We start from the raw sequence: 21,712 nt of genomic DNA, 5'->3' as shown, positions 1-21,712 counted from the left end.
TATCCCTTGCATGTGCAGTTTACAATAGGGTTCATGCTCCTGTGAGAATCTAATGCCCCTGCTGATCTGACAGGAGGCAGAGCTCAGGCAGTAATGCAAGTGATGGGGAGTGGCTGTAAATACAGATGAAGCCTCACTCACCTCCTGCTGTGCAGCCTGGTTCCTAACAGGCCACAGGCTAGTACTGGTCCATGGCCCAGTAAATCTGACCTTAAGCAGCATGGTTCCTTGAGAGGTAAGACTTGAAATATAAGGAAACATTATTGTCTAAATCCATAGTGTTTTTTTTTTTTAATGTCTCATTTGGGTCTGAATTTTAAAGAAAATATAAATGGAAAGTTGTATTGGAAAGAATAACCAATGGTTGGTTTAGAGACAGGTGATTGGAGGCAAGAGAAATTGAGAGTGGTTAAATGTAAAAAGAGAAGAGATGGTAACAGATGTGGATAATTTTATTGTCATTATTACTTTTTCCTCAATATTTTATACATTTCCCCTGAAGCTCTATACCAATTCTGGGAAGTTTGGGGGTGATCATAGACTTTTAGCCACCTGGTTAAGTGGTAATGTATGTCGTTCTATTTAAATGGTTAAGGGAGCCTGTAAACAGCAGTTTATAAGGAAATAAACTTTATGGCCTACTAAAAAGTTAATATTTAATTGTTGGGTTAACATGAGAGTTTTTGAAAAAGATTGGTATCTCTTCAGTGTTTATAATTAACTACATTAAACTTGCACTCAAGCCAACATGTTCAACTTTGTTAATGTATTTATAAATAATTATTTTTATGGTTTAGATTTTAAGACTTGGGGACAATGTGTCTCAGAGCCGTTGCCACTGATAAGAACAGGGACTCTTCAGCTGGGCCCTTCCAATGTAGAATTCACTTAATCTCTGAGGCTTGAAAGGCACTTGTGATAGACAGAATAGTGACTCCCCAAGGATGTCCACCTCCTGATCCCTGGAACCTTTAAAGATGTTTCATTACATGGCCAAAAGGACCTTGCAGGTGTTATTAAATTAAGAGCCCTTTGACAAGGTGATTATTCTGAATTATTCAGGTGGGCCCAATGTAAACACAAGGATGTTCTTAAAAGGGAGGCAGGAAGCTCAAGGCCAGAGAAGGAGATGTGATGGTGAAGCAGAGGTAGGAGTGATAGGGAAATGATGCCACAGGCCAAGGAATACAGGAAGCCTCTAGAATCTGGAAAACACAAGGGAACAGATTCTTCCCCAGTGGCCTCCAGAAGGAACCAGCCCTGCCAACACCTTGATTTTAGGACCCGATTTTTACCACAAAGTTTGAGTTAACCTGTTACAGCACCATCTAGTACAGGTCCTTACTGGTCCTCCTGTGGAGCACCCATCTCTGACAAACGGCCATGGCTTCTGCCTGGGTGCGTGCCCCATTGACCAAGCAGTGCCCTAGCCCAAGACTGCCCTGTGCCATCTTCAGACAGCTGTAACTCAACTCAACCTTCCAACCGTTGTTCTTTATTTTGAGGGCCTACATAGAAAATGCAGATCTCCTTTCTACATGGTGCCCTGAGGTATTTGCAGGTTTGTCCCCTTGTGTCTTTTCCCTAATGCTATACTCTTGAAGTTTTCTTTTCCTATTCGTCATATCACAGATTTCAAATTTTCCCTTATTAACTCTCCTACCTCATTTAATGTTCCAAGTCCACTAAAGAGGCTTCTGGTTGATATAAATTTAGTAATTCCATGATTCTTTTCACTTAATCATGAATCTTCATGACTAGAGTGTCTTTAGTACACATTTCTCCATCACATCTACAAGGATGTCCTGGGAGAACTCGCCAGATGCCACATTGAGATTCACCTGCGTTTTACATCATCCTCCCATCCACAGAGTTCTCCCCATTGCCCCACCATTTCTGCTGTGACTTATTGTTAGCGAGTGTCTCCTGTAAGAGTTTTATTTCCCTTTCTAAATGTTCATGAATCTTTTGTTTAATACTGTTTTAGAATTTCCCAGATGGTCTGCAAAGTGCTTTGTTGTCATGAGCTTGAAAACTGGGGCCGTGCGCAGTGGCTCACACCTGGAATCCCCGCACTTTGGGAGGCCAAAGCTGGTGGATCACCTGAGGTCAGGAGTTTGAGACCAGCCTGGCCAACATAGTGAAACCCGTCTCTACTAAAAATACAAAAATTAGCTGGGTGGGCACATGCCTGTAATCCCAGCTACTCAGGAGGCTGAGGCTGGAGAATCGCTTGAACCAGGGAGTCAGAGGTTGCAGTGAGCTGAGATCACACCACTGCACTTCAGCCTGGGCGAGAGAGTGAGACTCTGTCTCAGGGAAAAAAAAAAAAAAAAAAAGAAAATTGGGACTTGCACGTGCCCTTCCTTGCCTGTTCAGTTGACCCTCATCCCAGATTCACCAGATTATCAAAGGTTATTGGTTGCATTTCTTCTGCTATTTTTCTCTGTACACTGGAGTGAATTCAGCCTGTTAAGAGTAATCATTTGATCTCTAAATCCCAACTCTTCACTCATTTTCCTCTTGTCAAAGTTTGTTCTTCCCTTCCAGTCTGAAGATTATCCTTCCCTTTCTTCTTGCCATCCAAGAACCACCATTCTCCACAGTGGGTCTGTGTCTTTCTTGTTCTTCTTGTTTCAAACATAACTTTAAAAGAGCTCTTAAAAAAATTTTTTTTGTCTTTAGCATTTTTGCAAGTTTAAGCTCATTCTGATCTTTAAGCCTTCTTGAATTGCTATGGGCCACGTTATGTTCTTTGTTATGGGCTCTTCTCTTCATCTTTTTGTACGTGCCGTTTAAAAATCTGAGCCATTAGGCTGCTCCCTGGGAGATCACATCAGTACCTTTAGATGCCTCTATGTTTTCATCTGCAGGGATGATTTGCAATTGTATGGTTAGAATTTCATTTTTGAGAGCCTTCCTATTCCTCTTGAAGCATCTTCCCTTTTGAGTTTCAGGTCATGCATATATTTTCTTTGAACATTTAAAAATCAGTTCTTTTAAACTATAAAGTTCAAACCTGACTATCACCAGCCTCTTTTTCCATGCTTTATTCCAAGTTCTCGATATTTCTGCTTCATCAGCAGAACATCTCCACCCCTGTCTGGTTTCTGCCCTCCCTCTAGTTGATCAGAATTAGATCCAAAGTTGCAGTTTGCTCAACTTTCTGTGAGATTAAACTGTCAGCAACGAAAAAGTGTATTAGAGATCCTAGTTTTAGTTGAGACTTACAGCAGATATCTAGGTATTTGATAACGCCCTCATTATTTCTATCTTTCCTCGTCATTTTGTGAGCATCATCATCCCATTTACTTAAACCTACCAGCAATCCATGGTACATCTCCCACATGATAGCGTGTCTGTTGCCCCCTCCTTTTCTCTGTACCCAGCTGCTCTGCAGTGGGTTACTGCTGCTGTTCCACAGAGAAACATAATTTTGTAATGTACAGATGGGACTTTCGCTGCTTCTCTTCTAACCGGCTACTCTTTCGAACAGTATTTTATTTGGAAGTCCTGTTGCGCAAAGTCTCAGGGATCTCTAGACACTGCGTTTTTGTCCTTGTGTTAAAATCTGTAGCTAACTTTGGTGTCTGCACTCTGTGGTTTGATAAACAGGCATCTGAAACTCTTATGTTTCGTCTCAATTCTTTCTTGTTTGAAATCCTAGACCTTTTCTACCATTGTTATTCCTCCTTCTATGAGAGCCCTAATATTTTCTACCATCATCAGTATAACAACTTTATCTGGACATATTTCTAACTTCATATTCAGTTCAAAGCCTTCATTATTTGATCAACTAATCTCCAGGAAAATGTGTTTCTAAATCTTTGGGAGATATTTTTGTATATGTATATATGTTTTATTGTGTTTTGTTGTTATAAAAAGATTAAGGCTGGGCACAGTGGCTCACACGTATAATCCCAAAAGTTCGGGGACCAGGGTGGGCAGATCACTTGAGGCCAGAAGTACAAGATCACCCTCAGCAACTTGGCAAAACCGTATCTCTACAAAAAAAAAAAAAAAAAAATTATTTTTAATTAGCTGGGCATGGTGGTATGTGCTTGTAGTCCTAGCTACTTGGGAGGCTGAAGTGGGAGGATGGCTTGAGCCCAGGAGGTCAAGGCTGCAGTGAGCTATGTTAATGCCACTGCACTCCAGCCTGGGTTACAGAACTAGATCACCCAGGCTGGAGTGCAGTGGTGTGATCTCGACTCACTGCAACCTCTACCTCCTGGGTTCAGGTAATCCTCCCACCTCAGCCTCCCAAGTAGTGGTACTACGGGCATGCACCATTATATCCAGCTAACTTTTGTATTTTTAGTAGAGACAGGGTTTCACCATGTTGGTGGTCTAGAACTCCTGGCCTCAAGTGATCCCACTGCCTCGGCCTCCCAAAGTACTGGGATTACAGGCATGAGCCACTGCGCCTGGCCTGAAAAAAAACTTTTTGATTAGTACAATTGTGTAATTGTTCTTAAGTTCTCTAAGTTCTAACCCTTACTTTAGAAAAAGAGGAGGGACCACCTCTGATGCTGATATCTACCCAAGCACTTCCATTTTCTACGCATAACTTCAGAATCTCTAGAGGTGCTTTGTAAGTCTTGCCTGACATTGACATTGATTCCATATGAGTCAGCAGGAGTGGGTGTTGGTCAGCATGCACTCTGCCATATCCTAGATCCATTCCTAAAAGCCAGCATTCCTACAGATGGGCCACATAAGGTCAACATTTAGTGTCTCAAATCCCCCGCCCCCAAATTCCCAATGACTCTCCCTTAAGGAGCCAACCACAGATTTTCTTCAGTGTTTTAGGACCTCTTATTGTTCTTTTATTCATTCATTTATTTGTTTATTTTAAGAGATGGGGTCTTATCATGTTGCCCAAGCTAGCCTTGAACTCCTGGACTCAAGCAGTCCTTCCACCTGAGCCTCCCAAGTAGCTGGGACTACGGGTTCATACCACTGCACCTGGCTTATTATTCTTGATTTTCTTAAGCAGAGGTCCTATCTGGTTTTTAAATATTCATTTTATTTTCTGAACATTTTTCTTGAAGTCTCTACTGATCATTTTCTTTCTTTCCTCCTTTATTTTATTATTATTTTTTTAAATGAAGTCTCTCACTCTGTCACCCAGGCTGTAGTTCAGTGGCACAATCATACCTCACCTCAGCCCGAACTCCCAGTCTTAAGCGATCCTCCCAGCTGGGACTAAAGGCATGAGCCACCATACCTAGGTAATTTTTTTTTGGTAGAGATGGGGTCTTGCTATGTTGCCCAGGCTGTGCTCAAACTCCTGGGCTCAAGCAATCCTCCTGCCTTGGCCTCCCAAAGTGCTGGGATTACAGGTGTAAGCCACTGTGCCCAGCCTCTAGTGACCATTTTCTTTGTTCAAATGATTTTTCTTCCTCCTCCCAGGTGTTTTGTGTTTTTTTTATTGTTTTATTTTGTTTTGCTACAGGGTATCCCTTTATCACCCAGGCTGGAGTGCAGTGGCATGGTCATAGCTCACTGCAACTTCAACCTTCAGGCTCAAGCAACCCTCCCTTCTACCTCAGGCTCCGAAGTAGATGGAACCACAGGCATGTACCACCACATCTGGCTAATTTTTTTATTTTTATTTTTTGTAAAGACAGGGTTTCCCTATGTTGCCCAGGCTGGTCTTGAATTCCTGGGCTCAAGCGATCCTCCTGCCTCAGCCTCCCAAAGTGCTAGAATTACAGGTGTGAGCCACTGTGCCCAGCCTGAATGTAGTCTTTATGAATTCATTTAGTTTTTATTTCTGCTGTTGGTTTTTGAAAAAATAATGGTGCTCGTAGATGCTAAGTGTCTGAGTTTGCAAAATGATCTCTCTCAAGTGGAACATTGTTCTGCTAACATAGAAAAAATCAGAATATGCCATTGAAAGCATGGTTCCTTGGAACTAGGACAGCATCTTTTCTGTATTACCACCCCCTACCCCTTACCTCTTGTGCCCTGCCGTGATTCCTAATCCTCTGCCTTCTGTTCTGTGTGTAGTCAGCATCAGTTGATGATGATAAGACATCCCTTAGAAGTCATTAAAGCAAGCTGTATTTAATGTGTTTAATCATTTTAGATGAATTAAGTCATCTTTCTTCTTAATCACTTTAGAGGCTGTTCCCTGAGTGCCGTTGAGTTAGTTATCTGATATTTTACTGAGTGCTCAAAACTGAGCTTTTAAGAAATTGCTTTAGCTGTGGCTTGCTGAGATTGTAATTTATCAATAGACTTGATGTTCTCACTGGACCTTTGGGGGTCCATGGACTAGTGTGTGCTTTCTTACATCATGGCAAGAATAGCTGGAAGTTGCAGCTGACTGCTACCTTAGAAGTGGAAGCTACTGGACGTTATTCTTTTGCACGTCATCTCTTGGCCTTCCAGACCTCAGGCTGTCTACAGTAAGTACAGAGCAGCACTGGCAGGTGTTTGGTCAGACCACTTCATTGACTACAGGCTTTATTGAAAGGCTCATTGAAAGGCCTTATTGCTTCTGGATCTGGGGAATCCAACATATCCTTTATTTCCTTAGGCCTGGCACTAGCTATATTTTTCCTTCCTTCCACTGGTCTCATCCTCTTCCAGTATTTTCTCAGCCTCTAAGCTTTAGTAGGTGTAGGGCCCTGCACTAGGCACTGGGTGAGATAGAGAGGTATATACAGCACTGTCACTGCACTCATGCAGGCAGTCCAAGTTTGTGAGGACATTCATTAGAATGCACATAGTAGCCCCACGGAAAATGTGGCATTGAATGAGTGAAGCGAAAGCGCATAAGATCAGCTGAGGACAGGCTATAAAGAGAAATGCAAAAGGATCTTCCTCTACCGGGGAGAGTTGCAGGGTGGCGGGGATCAGCTAGCTCTGCTCATCTATAGCCCAGGTCAAGCAAGTACAGAAATGACGTTAGCACCCACTCCCACCCTCTCTTCCCATTTCTAGCCTATGGGTTCACATGTCCTTGAGCAGCGTTAGGTAACTGAGGACTATGGTGCACTGTCCCTGGGATGCTTCCTCATAGTCTGATAGATGATTGCTTTTGTCTCCTTTTTTCTGCCATGCTGTCTCTAATGGAACAATGTTGTTAGGGATGTAGATTCGTTTTCCCAAGGAGTTTTTACTGAGCCTAAGCTATTATTCCCAAGAAAAATTCCTCAGCAGATCCCTTACAATTTATGTTTCCCTGTTAGTGGACCTTAATAATTCCAATTTGCCTACAGGATTTTCTAAAGAAATAGTTCTCTATGAAGTGTTTTCATATTCAAGCAGTGCTTCCATTCAGAGAACTTAATGATATAGTTGACATCTTGGTAAAACAATTTAACAGGATCACGTTAAGCTTGGTCATCAGAAAGAACATTCATGCTTAAGGTTTCAGAATGAAGGAGCACTCTCTTGACATCTGATTTTCCTAGCAGACCAAAGAGAGAAAGTATCAAGAGACAAAAATTCAAGAGATGGCTTCTGTGGAATTGAGATAGTTGAGAAAACAAACAAACAACAAAAAAATGCTTATTTGTATATGCTTGCAAAAAGAGAAATCAACTTGTTTATAAATATACTGAAGCTTTCCTTAAAATGGATGTCTAATCAAGGAGGTACTTGCAAGGGAGATGTGGTTTGACTTCTGTTTTATTGGCTTGTTACATTTAATCAAGGTGGCGACATGTGAGAAGTGGTTTAGCTCTTAACTCTGATCACTGCCTGTAAATGATAAGGCTCACGTCCATGCCTGTGGAATAAAGTGCTGTCAGGTTTGCATTTAATTCTGCATACAGTCAGCTCTCATGGTAATTAGAGATAGGATAGGCAGAAGTTCAGGAAATTAAATCCATAATCTGATATTTCCATTTTTTCCTAAAATATCTACTAATGCTTTTACCAAACCTGGGATGTGAGTTGGTGAGTCTTACTGTCTTACATCTTTTTTATCGGTTTATCCTACTTCAACAGAATGTCCAAAACCAAACAAAAAAATATATAGCAGAAAGGGAGAAGGAGGAGAAGCAAAAGGTCAGGTTAGCACCACATAAAACTTGGTGGCCAGATTATGAATAACCAGTTATCAACAGAAATAATGTAAAAAGATCAAACCGAACATTGAAACCATAAGGCCCCATATACCTACTATGTACCCACAAAAATTAAAATTAAAAATTAAAAAGTAGTAATGAACTGTAGGGCCCTTTAGATTACACCAGCAATAGTACTGTCATTCTCCAACTAAGGCTCATTATTTTTTTTTCCAGAAAGAAAAAAAGGGTTTGTTGAAGTTGCTTTCTGGCGCCTCCACTAAACGGAAGCCCCGTGTGTCTCCTCCAGCATCGCCCACCCTAGAAGTGGAGCTGAGCAGTGCAGAGCTTCCTCTCCAGGGAGCGGTGGGGCCCGAACTGCCACCAGGAGGTGTCCACGGCAGGGCAGGCTCCTGCCCTGTGGACGGGGACGGACCGGTCACGACTGCAGTGGCAGGAGCAGCCCTGGCCCAGGATGCTTTTCATAGGAAGGCAAGTTCCCTGGACTCCGCCGTCCCCATCGCTCCACCTCCTCGCCAGGCCTGTTCCTCCCTGGGTCCTGTCTTGAATGAGTCCAGACCTGTTGTTTGTGAAAGGTGAGTTCAACTTTGTTCCAGGAAAAAACTAAAAAATGAACAAGCTTTAGGCTGGAACATTATTGTGATATTTAAGATGTTTTGCCACATCTTCCTAAATGTTTTGCAACTGAGCTTATGAAAATAAGCACTGAATTTCTTTTCCCACTTGACACGACATACTCTGTTTTCCTTTTTCCTTCCATGTTTCTTAATGGGTTGGTCCCCAGCCTTCCTTTTCCTTTATTTTCTCTACTCTGCCATGCCAGAATTGTGTCCAGGTAAAAACTGTCAATCACTGGGAACTTGTTCACGGATTTACTTCTTTCTTATTTTTATTCTGTTGCCACCAGTCGCTTTTTTTTTTAATTTTTTGCCTTTTTTATTAAAAGTTTACATTGTTTCCTGCTAGTTGTGAAGCAGCTAGAGCAGGTGTGTCCAATCTTTTGGCTTCCCTGGGCCACACTGAAGGAGGAATTGTCTTGGGCCACACATAAAATATACTCATATGGCCGGGCACAGTGGCTCACACCTGTAATCCCAGCAACATGGTAAAACCCTGTCTCTACTAAAATAAAAGAAATAGGCATGGTGGCGGGTCCCTGTAATCCCAGCTACTTGGGAGGCTGAGGCAGGAGAATCGCTTGATCCCAGGAGGCAGAGGTTGCAGTGAGTGGAGATCATGCCACTGCACTCCAGCCTGGGTGACAGAGCAGGACTCCATCTCAAAATAATAGTAATAATTATATATATACACACACACATATATACATACACACACACACATATATATACTGTTAAAAAATATTTTACATTACATATATATACACACTAACATTAATGATAGCTGATGAGCTAAAAAAAATTGCAAAAAAAATTCACAATATTTTAAGAAAGTATGAATTTGTGTTGCACTGCATGCGCACGGGTTAGACAAGCTTGAATTAGAGAATTCTGTCAGCTAAGAGAACTCTCTTCTTTTTTTGAGACAGGGTCTTGCTCTGTTGCACAGGCTTCAGTGCAGTGGTGCAATCACAGCTCACTGAAGCCTCAACATCCTGGGCTCAAATGATCCTCCCACCTCAGCTTCCTGAGTGGCTGGGACCACAAGCCTGTGCCACCATTCCCAGCTAATTTTTTTGTAAAGACGGGGTCTCCCGTGTTGCCCAGGCTAGTCATTCAAGCCATTCTCCTGCCCCGGCCTCCCAAAGTGCTGGAATTGCAGGCGTGAGCCACGATGTCTAGCGAAGAACTCTCTTCCTGAGCCAGAAGGGTATGGCTAAGTTCTCAGTCTCAGTTCTGACTCTCCTCCTTACCAAGTGACTTGATTCAGTTACACTCAGAGTAATAAGCCCTGTCTTAGTGATGCCAGCCTTGAAAATTATTACAAAAGGGAGCAGTTCTGTTTGATACCCCACTGGGGTTCTAGGAATGTGTTAGGAAAGAAAATATATTATTTAATGAGACAAATAGCTACTAGGATTATTTAAACTCAGCATTGAAGCACTATTCATTACGTAGGAAAGCATCATGAAGTATACTCAAAATAGTGGACTCTTTTTATATCTCATATAAATATATAGTATTTGTCTTAAGTATCATCTGTTTTATTGTTTCCGTAAACTTCATTTCCTCTGTGCCTGCATTTCATAAATAAAGCAAATTTCTGCTTTGTGGAGGTATTGCTTTTTTGATAGCATTTTCTATGTTGCCGACTTGAAATCTTACTATAAAGTGTTAATGTTTTTAAATGCCTTAAATTCACCTTACCTCTGTATTTCAGATGAAGCCATAGGTATATTTGTATCCACCAAAACCTGAGGCCTGCATTCATATTTTTGGCACACTTTTTTACTTAAAAATAAACTAGGAAAAATGGAAAAGAATAAATTTCAAACCTATTTCCATTAAGTACAAAGCTCACAATTCATGATTTTTTTTTTTTTTTTTTGAGATGGGAGTCTCACTCTGTTGCCCAGGCTGGAGTGCAGTGGTGCAATCTTGGCTCACTGCAACCTCGACTTCCTGGGTTCAAGTGATTCTCCTGCCTCTGCTTTCCAAGTAGCTGGGATTGCAGGCGCACACCACGCCCGGCTAATTTTTTTGTATTTTTAGTAGAGACGGGGTTTTGCCATGTTGGCCAGGCTGGTCTCGAACTCCTGAGCTCAAGCCATCCACCTGCCTCAGCCTCTCAAAGTGCTGGGATTACAGGCGTGAGCCACGGAGCCCAGCCACAATTAATGATATTTATTTTTATAGTGCTGTACAATAATTTTCTATAGTTCTAATCCCCATAAAACCAGTTTTAAAATGAGCCATTACCCTAAAAAAGTGTTCTCTCCCTACAAATGAAATCATTTTATCTGTCCTCTCATCTGTTGTGCTCTTGGTAAAGCTTTGAAATTTTGTCCAGAATTCACAGAATCTCTTATTCTGAGAGTCAACCTTTTTCCTGCTATATTGGTTTGCTTTCCAGGGATAGCACCTTCTGTCCCTGGAGTTGGTCCAGTTACTTGTTTGCTTTCTCTTGGTCACAAAGCCTCCCTCCCTCCCTCCAGGCACTGATCTGCAGTTTTTCCTTCAAGCCCTGAGGGCATCTCTCCTGTGTTCCCCCTCATTTGTGGTATTTGTATGACTGTTTTGAGTGATGGTTCACTTTGCCCAGACTCTCCCTAGGCACTGGCATGGGCACTGCAGCCTCCCTCCCCCAATGCATTCCTTTTCAGTTGTCCTCAGTCTCTGCGGCTTCTGCATTCCGATCCCTTCCTCTTAGAGGAGCTCCTTTCTAACAGCAGGCTCCTGCTGTTCAGTTCATTTGAAAAGAAGGAATTGCTAGCGCAGACAGGTGATGGCGTTTCAGGGAGCGAGGGATGCACATCAGATAGGGAACGTGGAGAATGTAATGACAGGACAGATGGGCCCAGGCATGCTGGAATTCTTTGACAGGTTTTTTTGTATAACCATTTGAATTTTTACAAGTGGGAAAGGGGTCTTTGGAGAAGATTTCTACCCAAGTTTATATTTTTATAATCCATATGTTCAGTGGAATATTAAATATAATAGCCAACCTGACCAACTTTCCACAGCCCTTGCTTTCATACAGTGATGGTGATAGTATTTATTTACCTTGGATTCTTAGATCTGTCTCACAGTAAAAGTAACAGGGAAAATGTACGGTAACATATAGGAAAATGTTATATTATTCACTGGGAATGAAATTTTTTGATTAATTAAAAGCCACCAAGTATAGAATTTAGGGATTACTTGTGTTCATATTTTAAACATTTCAACACAATAAAAAGTGCTCAATGCTGAAAATGAAGGAAAGATTTAACTTTTATATCAGTATGATTGAGAAAACATTTCAGGATCTAGGAATAATCCTTGATTTACAATACAAACATCAACAACTCTTGCCCTGGCAAAATGCAGAAGGAGCCCAGGGTTCTTTTGGTAAAAATTCTACTGACTGGTAGAACTTCATAGAAGTATTTTTCAATTTATATTATTGGGACACTATGAGATAGGATTCATCTACAGATTATAATGAGAACAAGCATAAAATTTCCTCTCAAACCATGACCCTATCTCATACATCTAAAGTAAAAGAATGTGCCAGGCATGGTGGCTCACGCCTGTAATCCCAGCACTTTGGGAGGCCGAGGTGGGTGGATCACGAGGTCAGGAGTTCAAGACCAGCCTGACCAAGATGGTGAAACCCTATCTCTACTAAAAATCCAAAAAAAAAAATAGCCAGGCGTGGTGGCGGGCATCTGTAATCCCAGCTACTCGGGAGGCTGAGGCAGAGAAATGCTTGAACCCGGGAGGCGGAGGTTGCAGTGAGCCACACTCACACCACTGCACTCCATCCAGCCTGGGTGACAGAGCGAGACTCCATCTCAAAAAAAAAAAAAAAAAAAAAAAGAGAGAGAGAAGAATGTGACTGGGGCAGCCGGTGCTGTCAATGGAAAGAAGCAACCACGTGGTATAAAGACTTAAGCAATCTCATAATAAGAAAGGATGAACCTTGAAGTGTGTTGACAGGTCTTGGTGTCAGCAGAGAGAATTCTCTTAGGAACAAAAGGATTCTTCTGTGTTTGTTAGAGAGACTGAAGAAAACAAGCAAGAAATAGCGCTATATCCTGGAGGCAGAAAATGTATAATTGATGACAGCAGAAACAATAGAACAAATATTTTAGGCTGTATTTTAGAGGGATTGAGAAGAAATAATTAGGAAATTGCAAAGAGAAAGTGGAAAGAAAATATTTCAGAAGGGATGAAAAATAAAAGTATATGACAGGCTTATTTTTCTTCCAAAGAAAAAAAATAAATATATATATAAAGAGTTCGGAGAGACACAGCAAGTCATCTTTATCTGTGTGTATTTTTAAATGTAGGAATTAAACTGAGAACCACATACCTATAAGCTCGTCTCCTAAATTAGAAAAAAAAAAAAAAAACCTATGTATGATCTTTGATCAGGGATTAAGCTAGAACACTTGGAAACATACAAATTGGATAGAGATAGATTTACAGAAAGGCAGCTGGGCTTAACCAGCATGATTAATTTCTTTGAATCAGTGACAATGAACCCACTGGGTGAAGCAATGGACGTAATTTACTTGGACTTGGAGCAAGCTACAAAGGGAACTAGTATGGTTTTGCCAGTGAAATACTTAATTGAATATTAGATTGCTGTGGCAACTGGCAGAAAGCAGTAAGTGGTTACTCACCCAGGTCAGAGTGATGGACTGAGTGCCTCCCAGAGCAACATGGGAGCCAATTTGGGCTATACCAGGGCGATTAGAAATGAAAATGTATGAACTACAGAGAACACCAGAGAGGCCAGAAAAATAAAGGAGACAGGAAATGTATACTAATAAAAGACTGCAAATGCCCATTCAGATGGAAGTTAAAATACCATAGCGTTGGAAGTCTGTGGAGCTTCTTTATATTGCAAGACTCTGTTTCTTGAATTCTACCTTGTCAGTTATCACCAAAAGTTGAATAAGGTCACACAGCCACCAAGAGGCAGAGGCCATTCAGGGACCGATCTGTGAGCCACTCTGGTCACCCCGTAATGCCTCCACAGTGCTTTGTTCAAAGGGAATAAGGGGTGCTTTCCAACTGAGGTGCCAGTCAGCTTTATACATTTTTCCTTTTTTTTCCCTTTATTAAACAAAAAAATTTTATTCATTCATGTATCTTATTTTTTAAATTGTGGTAAAGTATACATGAAAATTTACTATTTTTTCAAGTGCACAATTCAATGGCATTAAGTACATTCATGTTGTCATACAACCATTCATTGCTATCCATTTCTAGAACTTTTTCTCATCCTAAACTGAATCTGTACTCATTAAGCACTAACTCTTCATTCCCCCTCCTCCAGGCCCTGCAACCACCCTTCTACTTTCTCTCCCCATAAGTGACTTCTGGGCATCTCATAAGTGGAATCATGTAATAGTCGTCCTTCTATGTGCATGCAGCTTATTTCACTTAGCATAACATTTGCAAGGTTCGTCCCTGTTGTAGCACGTGTCAGAATTTCATTCGTTTTTAAGGAGCTTTGTACATTTTAAAAAATAGTTTTTCTATACAACTAGGCTTTTTCTTTTTGCCACTTGACATGCTTATTAAGAATTAAACGTACTATGCTAAGTACTGTGAGGCATATAAAGTGAATTTAGCATCATCTCACCCTTCAAGCAGCTTATGGTTTGGTAGAATAAACGAGACAGGGACACAGATGGTAATAATACAATGTAGACTATGCTAAGTGCTGTAAGACATATACATGGAGGCCTCTGGGATTTAGTCAAGCATGAAATTGCCTCCAGCCATGGGGCTGGAGATTTCACAGGGGAAAACTGGAGCCAGGCTTTGAGAGAGTGATAGGGTATGAGTGGGAGAGAGAGTGTCAAAGGAGATTCCCACTGGAAGGAACTGCATGAGCCAAGGTGTGGCGTGGGGGAAGTAAAGGCCCTGAACAGGGGACATGTTCAGGCTTAGGGGAGTGTTTGGGACTTCTGTGGTGATAATAGTAGCTACAGCTGCCTAAAAAGAGATTAGGGCCTGATCACCAAGGGCTTCGCATACCAGGCTGAGGATTAACCTTGCTCACAGGCATTGTAAAGCTGTTAATGATTTTTTGGCAGTGGGTAGCTGCAAATAGAGTTGCCACTTAAGAATATTAGTATGTGAGCTCTGCATAGACTGGGTTGGGGACAGGAAGAGACTTGAAGCAAGAAAGGTAGATATTTGACCAGGTGGATGCCGGGGCCACCCCTTGTCTTACACCTGTAATCCCAGCATTTTGGGATCCCCGGTGGATCACCAGGTCAGGAGTTAGAGACCAGCCTGGCCAATATATTGAAACCCTGTCTCTATTAAAAATACAAAAATTAGTCAGGCGTGGTGGCATACGCCTGTAATCCCAGCTACTCAGGAGGCTGAGGCAGGAAAATCGCTTGAACCTAGGAGGCGGAGGTTGCAGTGAGCTGAGATCATGCCATTGCACTCCAGCCTGGGTGACAAGAGCGAAACTCCGTCTTAAAAAAAAAAAAAAAAAAAAAAGATATTTGACCAGGTGGAAGGTAATGAAGTCATCAACTAGGATAGTGACAGTGACAATGAAGAGGAGTGGATGGGGTGCAGATTTTGAAGATAGATCAGCAGGTCCCATGTAGGTCATGGGAGAGTATTCATTGACCCCTGAGGTTCAGAACTTCCCCAAACCCCTGTTCATATAAAGAAAAGGATAATCTGAGTGAGGCAGAGGGTGGAGCAGCAGATGTAAAGGGCCTCTGCAGCTGGGCCTTACATCTGTTTGTTGGTCTGTAAATGTTCTACTTGGCAAAGCCTTGCAATGCATGAAATAGTTGGCCAGTTATGCCCAGTATTTGGCCTTACAAATCTGTATTAGAAAACTCTGCAAACCACCTCACAAGGCTCAAGATCAGGACCTGAGCTGGAAGATTTCTAAGTAGAGTCTATTACTCCTGCACCTGGTAGTCTTCATACGATCAAGACTGTGTCACAGTTTCCATTATGCACAGTTTCTCATTCCACCCGCCCCCCCAGAGGTTTATAAAACTTAGCAATGAAAATTTGCTCCCACTGGGAACTTGGCAGGAAGAGTATGTTCTTAGCCCAGCAGCAGTTCTAGTTCAAAAAATTTTTGACAAAATTGGTTTAGTGCATTTTATAAAATGCATATATTAATCTAATTCACTTCAAGTTTTTCAATAACCATTTTTATTCCATTTCACCTTTAAGGCAGCTCACAGAGAACAAGTAGGGAATATATCTCATGAGAAATCTACTCTGAATATGTTTTGAGTCACTTGTACATTTTTTCCCAGAATTATAAAGCTTTGCCTTAAATGTTTAACTTGCCCCACATGGCAACTACATCATTGCTTTTTCCGTGGATTTTTAGCATGTTGACATTAAACTTGAGAAATGTCATCTGGATCCTTCTTTCAGATAAATTTGTAATGAAATTATTTGTCTTGCTTTTAAAGGTGTCAGAGGGCTGGACATAGCGGCTTATGTCTATAATCCCAGCACTTTCTGGGGCTGAGGCTGGAAGATTGCTTGAGCCGAGGAGTTCAAGACCAGCCTGGGCAATATAGTGAGATACCATCTCTACAAAAAATAAAAAAATTAACCAGGTTTGGTGACACACACCTGTAGTCCCAGCCAGAAGGCTGAGGTAGGAAGATCAGTTAAGCCTGGGAGGTCAAGGCTACAGTGAGCTGTGATTGCATCACTGTACACCAGCCTGGGCAACAAAGCAAGGCCATCTCAAAATAAAATAAAGATATCAAAGAAGGGATTCCAAAACCCTAACTGTGTTGATCTAAAGTTTGTCAAATCTCATTTTCAGGAAATGCTTTCGGTTATGGCCTGAGTTCGTTTCCTAGTTAGAGATGTCCAGCCACTGACTGGCCCATCCTTCACCTGCTTGAAGTGCCAGGCCTCTGCCTACTCTTGTCTAAGCCATATGATCATAATGGGAGCTAATATTTTGGGGTTGAACTCTTTGTCAGACTCCATACGAAGAACATCATATTTGTTTAACTCATTACAGTCCTATTCTACAGATGAGGAAACAGACTGAGAGCTGAGATAACTGGCCCAAAATTAAGCTGCTCTAACTGACCTTAAAGACTGTGTCAATCCTTAGGCCAGTGTTTCTCCCACCGTGTCATGCTTCCTCCCTCGTTCCATGTTTGATCAAACCCCAGCCTTGTGGTCTATGAATATTCATGTTTGAATTAGCTGAACCTTTCTCAGATATGATAAGCCAGCTTCTGTTCTGTGCTTTTGCTTCAGATCTTGGATAGTAATTTGGTCCCTGTGCCAAAGGAGCTCAGGTTGTTCAAGCAGCCACTTACCTTTTGCAGAGATGTGTTTTTTTAGTGTAATAGTCTGGGACTCTTGCTGTGGTCTTTCTTAAATGGATTTTGGTTTATATGGAATGGGAATTGGTGAAAGGAGCAGGCAGTTTCACCTGGGTTTCAGAAGTTTGGGGACAGTTGTATAGAATTCGTTCTGTCTATCATTTCGAAGCCATAATGTTCTTCACCTTCAGTCAGGAGTGGGTCCCATGAGGCTATAAACTCATTTTCTGACTTTGAGAACCAAATTAAAGTAGAAACCCAAAATCAACTTTATGACTGACTACTCATTACTTAGCATCAAACAGTGAAAGATATATTTATTAGTTATCTGTTGCCATGTAACCAGTTACCCCCAAAACTCAGTGGCTTAAAACAATAATAAGCATGTATTATTTCACAGTTTTTGTGGGTCACATATTTATGGAACAGCTTATCTGAGTGGTTCTGGCTTAGAGTATTTCTTGAGATTGTAGTCAAGACATCAGCCTGAGCTGATGCTCAACTAGGGCTGGAGGATCCACTTCTAAGGTGGCTTATTCACATCACTTTCTGGTTAGTTTAGACTTTTGGAAAGAGGCCTCAGTTCCTTACCATGCGTTTCCTCTCCATAGAGATGTTGAGTGTCCTCACAACATGGCGGCCAATTTTCCTGAGTGATTGATCCAAGAGAAAGTAAAGTGGAAGCCACAATGCCTTTTATGATCTAGCCTCAGAAATCACCCACTGTCATTTCCGCAACATTTTATTGGTCACACAGGTCATCCTATGCATCATAGGAGGAGACTACACAAGAGTGTGAATACTAGGAAGCAAAGTTCACTAGGGTCATCTTGGAGGTTGGCTACCATACACCACCATTCTTTTCCCCTTTTTATTGAGAAGAGTAATGCAAATAATGCTGGAAAAAATAGAGAAAGATAAAAGGATATAGAATGTAAAACAAGTCACCTCCCTCTGGCTTCCTACAAGCTGTAATTCTGCATAGGAAAGCTAAGGAGCATGGAGGCAGAGGCATAGATAATATTAAACCAAGTAGGCTTCTGCCATTTTTAAGCGATAATGACACCTTTCCCACTAACTCCAAATTCTGAGCCAAGGAGAAACAGACCCAAATGTCAGAATAATAGAGATGAGAATGTCAACCTCATTACTGGTAATACTGGATTGGATTTGTGGCCACAGCCCTCCCCTCCATGTCTGGACCTTGGGACTACCTTCCCAAGGGATAATCTGGGTGTGTGGGACAGATTACCTTCCTCAGAATTGCTGCCTCGCCCGTGTCAAACCCCAGTGTAAGGGACATAGGGACACAGAGACAGACCTCCAGACTCACCTTCCTGACCTCTGTGTGCTTACAACATAGATGGAGCAGAGCCTCCTCAGCCTGTGGGCAGGCGGTTCAGAGAGGACTGAACCCCGCTGCTCAGCTACTTCTCCCAGCCTCACCAATCAAATAAATTCACTCCTGTTTCCTTGGAGAGTAGGGAGGGATAGAAATGATATCCCTCCTAGGAAATGAAACAAAACTCTCCTTTATGGCCAAGATACAAACACTAGTAGGGAACAAGGATGGCTGTCCTTGTTAAGGTCACTCAGATGAACCAGTCTGGGCCATCAGTAGTGGGTTGACACACATATCCAAATCTGGTCTTTGTTAGTACCAAGTCTCTACTAAACAGAAAATAGCAGCATTTTGAGTTGTTTTACAATCATGAATGAATTAATGTTATTTCCTATTTATGTTGAGGGTTTGTGCAGACTAACAGTACACCATTTTTTAAAATCACTGCTTTGAATCGCCTTAACCAAAATCTCTTTCTTTTCTAGGCACAGGGTGGTGGTTTCCTATCCTCCTCAGAGTGAGGCAGAACTTGAACTTAAAGAAGGAGATATTGTGTTTGTTCATAAAAAACGAGAGGATGGCTGGTTCAAAGGCACATTACAACGTAATGGGAAAACTGGCCTTTTCCCAGGAAGCTTTGTGGAAAACATATGAGGAGACTGACACTGAAGAGGCTTAAAATCACTTCACACAACAAAATAGCACAAAGCAGTTTAACAGAAAGAGCACATTTGTGGACTTCCAGATGGTCAGGAGGTGGGCAAAGGATTGGTATGTGACTCTGATGCCCCAGCACAGTTACCCCAGCGAGCAGAGTGAAGAAGATGTTTGTGTGGGTTTTATTAGTCTGGATTCGGATGTATAAGGTGTGCCTTGTACTGTCTGATTTACTACACAGAGAAACCTTTTTTTTTTTTTTTAAGATATATAACTAAAATGGACAATTGTTTACAAGGCTTAACTAATTTATTTGCTTTTTTAAACTTGAACTTTTCGTATAATAGATACGTTCTTTGGATTATGATTTTAAGAAATTATTAATTTATGAAATGATAGCTAAGGAGAAGCTGGATTATCTCCTGTTGAGAGCAAGAGATTCGTTTTGACATAGAGTGAATGCATTTTCCCCTCTCCTCCTCCCTGCTACCATTATATTTTGGGGTTATGTTTTGCTTCTTTAAGATAGAAATCCCAGTTCTCTAATTTGGTTTTCTTCTTTGGGAAACCAAACATACAAATGAATCAGTATCAATTAGGGCCTGGGGTAGAGAGACAGAAACTTGAGAGAAGAGAAGTTAGTGATTCCCTCTCTTTCTAGTTTGGTAGGAATCACCCTGAAGACCTAGTCCTCAATTTAATTGTGTGCGTTTTTACTTTTCCTAGAATGAAATGACTGAAACAATGAGAAAGAATACAGCACAACCCTTGAACAAAATGTATTCAGAAATATATTTAGTTTTATAGCAGAAGCAGCTCAATTGTTTGGTTGGAAAGTAGGGGAACTCGAAGTTGTACTCACTGTCTGAGAATGGCTATGAAGCGTCATTTCACATTTTACCCCAACTGACCTGCATGCCCAGGACACAAGTAAAACATTTGTGAGATAGTGGTGGTAAGTGATGCACTTGTGTTAAGTCAAAGGCTATAAGAAACACTGTGAAAAGTTCATATTCATCCATTGTGATTCTTTCCCCACGTCTTGCATGTATTACTGGATTCCCACAGTAATATAGACTGTGCATGGTGTGTATATTTCATTGCGATTTCCTGTTAAGGTGAGTTTGTACTCAGAATTGACCAATTCAGGAGGTGTAAAAATAAACAGTGTTCTCTTCTCTACCCCAAAGCCACTACTGACCAAGGTCTCTTCAGTGCACTCGCTCCTTCTCTGGCTAAGGCATGCATTAGCCACTACACAAGTCATTAGTGAAAATGGTCTTTTATGTCCTCCCAGCAGACAGACATCAAGGATGAGTTAACCAGGAGACTACTCCTGTGACTGTGGAGCTCTGGAAGGCTTGGTGGGAGTGAATTTGCCCACACCTTACAATTGTGGCGGGATCCAGACGAGCCTGTCTTTTTATATCCATTCTTTGATGTCATTGGCCTCTCCCACTGATTTCATTACGGTGCCACGCAGTCATGGATCTGGGTAGTCCGGAAAACAAAAGGAAGGAAGACAGCCTGGTAATGAATAAGATCCTTACCACAGTTTTCTCATGGGAAATACATAATAAACCCTTTCATCTTTTTTTTTCTTTTAAGAATTAAAACTGGGAAATAGAAACATGAACTGAAAAGTCTTGCAGTGACAAGAGGTTTCATGGTCTTAAAAAGATACATTATGTGGTTGAAGATGAAATCATTCCTAAATTAACCTTTTTTAAAAAAAAAAAAACTGTATATTATGTTCCTGTGTGTTGAATTTTTAAAAAAATACTTTACTTGGATATTCATGTAATATATAAAGGTTTGGTGAAATGAACTTTAGTTAGGAAAAAGCTGGCATCAGCTTTCATCTGTGTAAGTTGACACCAATGTGTCATAATATTCTTTATTTTGGGAAATTAGTGTATTTTATAAAAATTTTAAAAAGAAAAAAGACTACTACAGGTTAAGATAATTTTTTTACCTGTCTTTTCTCCATATTTTAAGCTATGTGATTGAAGTACCTCTGTTCATAGTTTCCTGGTATAAAGTTGGTTAAAATTTCATCTGTTAATAGATCATTAGGTAATATAATGTATGGGTTTTCTATTGGTTTTTTGGAGACAGTAGAGGGAGATTTTGTAACAAGGGCTTGTTACACAGTAATATGGTAATGATAAAATTGCAATTTATCATTCCTTTTCATGTTAATAATTTGAGGACTGGATAAAAGGTTTCAAGATTAAAAGTTGATGTTCAACCTTTGTATGTCCCTTGTGTCAATCCTTAAAATTTTGCTTTTTAAAAAAACAAAACAAAACAAAAAACCCGGGACACATTTGACCTAATTTGTACCTCACAAAAATTCTTTGCATACACCTCAAGCAGAAGATGTCTACAGGAGTCAATTTGGTGATTATGACACATTTTACCTCTGCAACTAACAAACCTTGTTTATTTCTCCAAGAAGCTTAAAAAGAGTTTGTGGAGTCACACAAGGTCATGTATGGCACTTGCATTCCCCTCTTCCTCTTCCGGTTACTAAAATAATCTGGTGAGTGCTAGAAGTTGTCTTAGCCATAGAAGGAATAGCAGACCTATAACCAATGGTATGATAACCCGTAAGTCTCAGCATGGCTTGGGGACAAAATCTTTAGATTCACCATGGTTTTAATCTCCCATGAAATGAAAGGGCCATGTAAGTCGTGTTAAAAA

At 41.0% G+C, this 21,712-nt stretch overlaps 1 protein-coding gene across 4 annotated transcripts in view; it reads left to right on the top strand.

Moving 5' to 3' along the window:
• SH3RF1 (SH3 domain containing ring finger 1) overlaps nucleotides 1-21,261 on the top strand; it is a 176,657-nt gene extending 155,396 nt beyond the window's left edge. For 2 of the 4 annotated variants that reach the window (XM_055276367.2, XM_055276366.2), the window contains 2 exons: nucleotides 8,262-8,620; nucleotides 18,835-21,261. In XM_055276367.2, the coding sequence (XP_055132342.1) occupies nucleotides 8,262-8,620; nucleotides 18,835-19,003 (528 nt within the window). In that variant the 3' untranslated portion in view covers nucleotides 19,004-21,261. The remainder of the gene's footprint in view (nucleotides 1-8,261; nucleotides 8,621-18,834) is intronic. The other 2 variants (XR_010120613.1, XR_008657294.2) reach the window with 2 other exon arrangements.
• Nucleotides 21,262-21,712: the final 451 nt, after the last annotated feature.

Source organism: Symphalangus syndactylus, chromosome 4, assembly GCF_028878055.3.
Source record: "Symphalangus syndactylus isolate Jambi chromosome 4, NHGRI_mSymSyn1-v2.1_pri, whole genome shotgun sequence".
In the NCBI taxonomy this organism is placed as follows: domain Eukaryota; kingdom Metazoa; phylum Chordata; class Mammalia; order Primates; family Hylobatidae; genus Symphalangus; species Symphalangus syndactylus.
The sequence above is the reverse complement of the archived record's forward strand: the minus strand, read 5'-3'. Positions and strand labels throughout refer to the sequence as shown.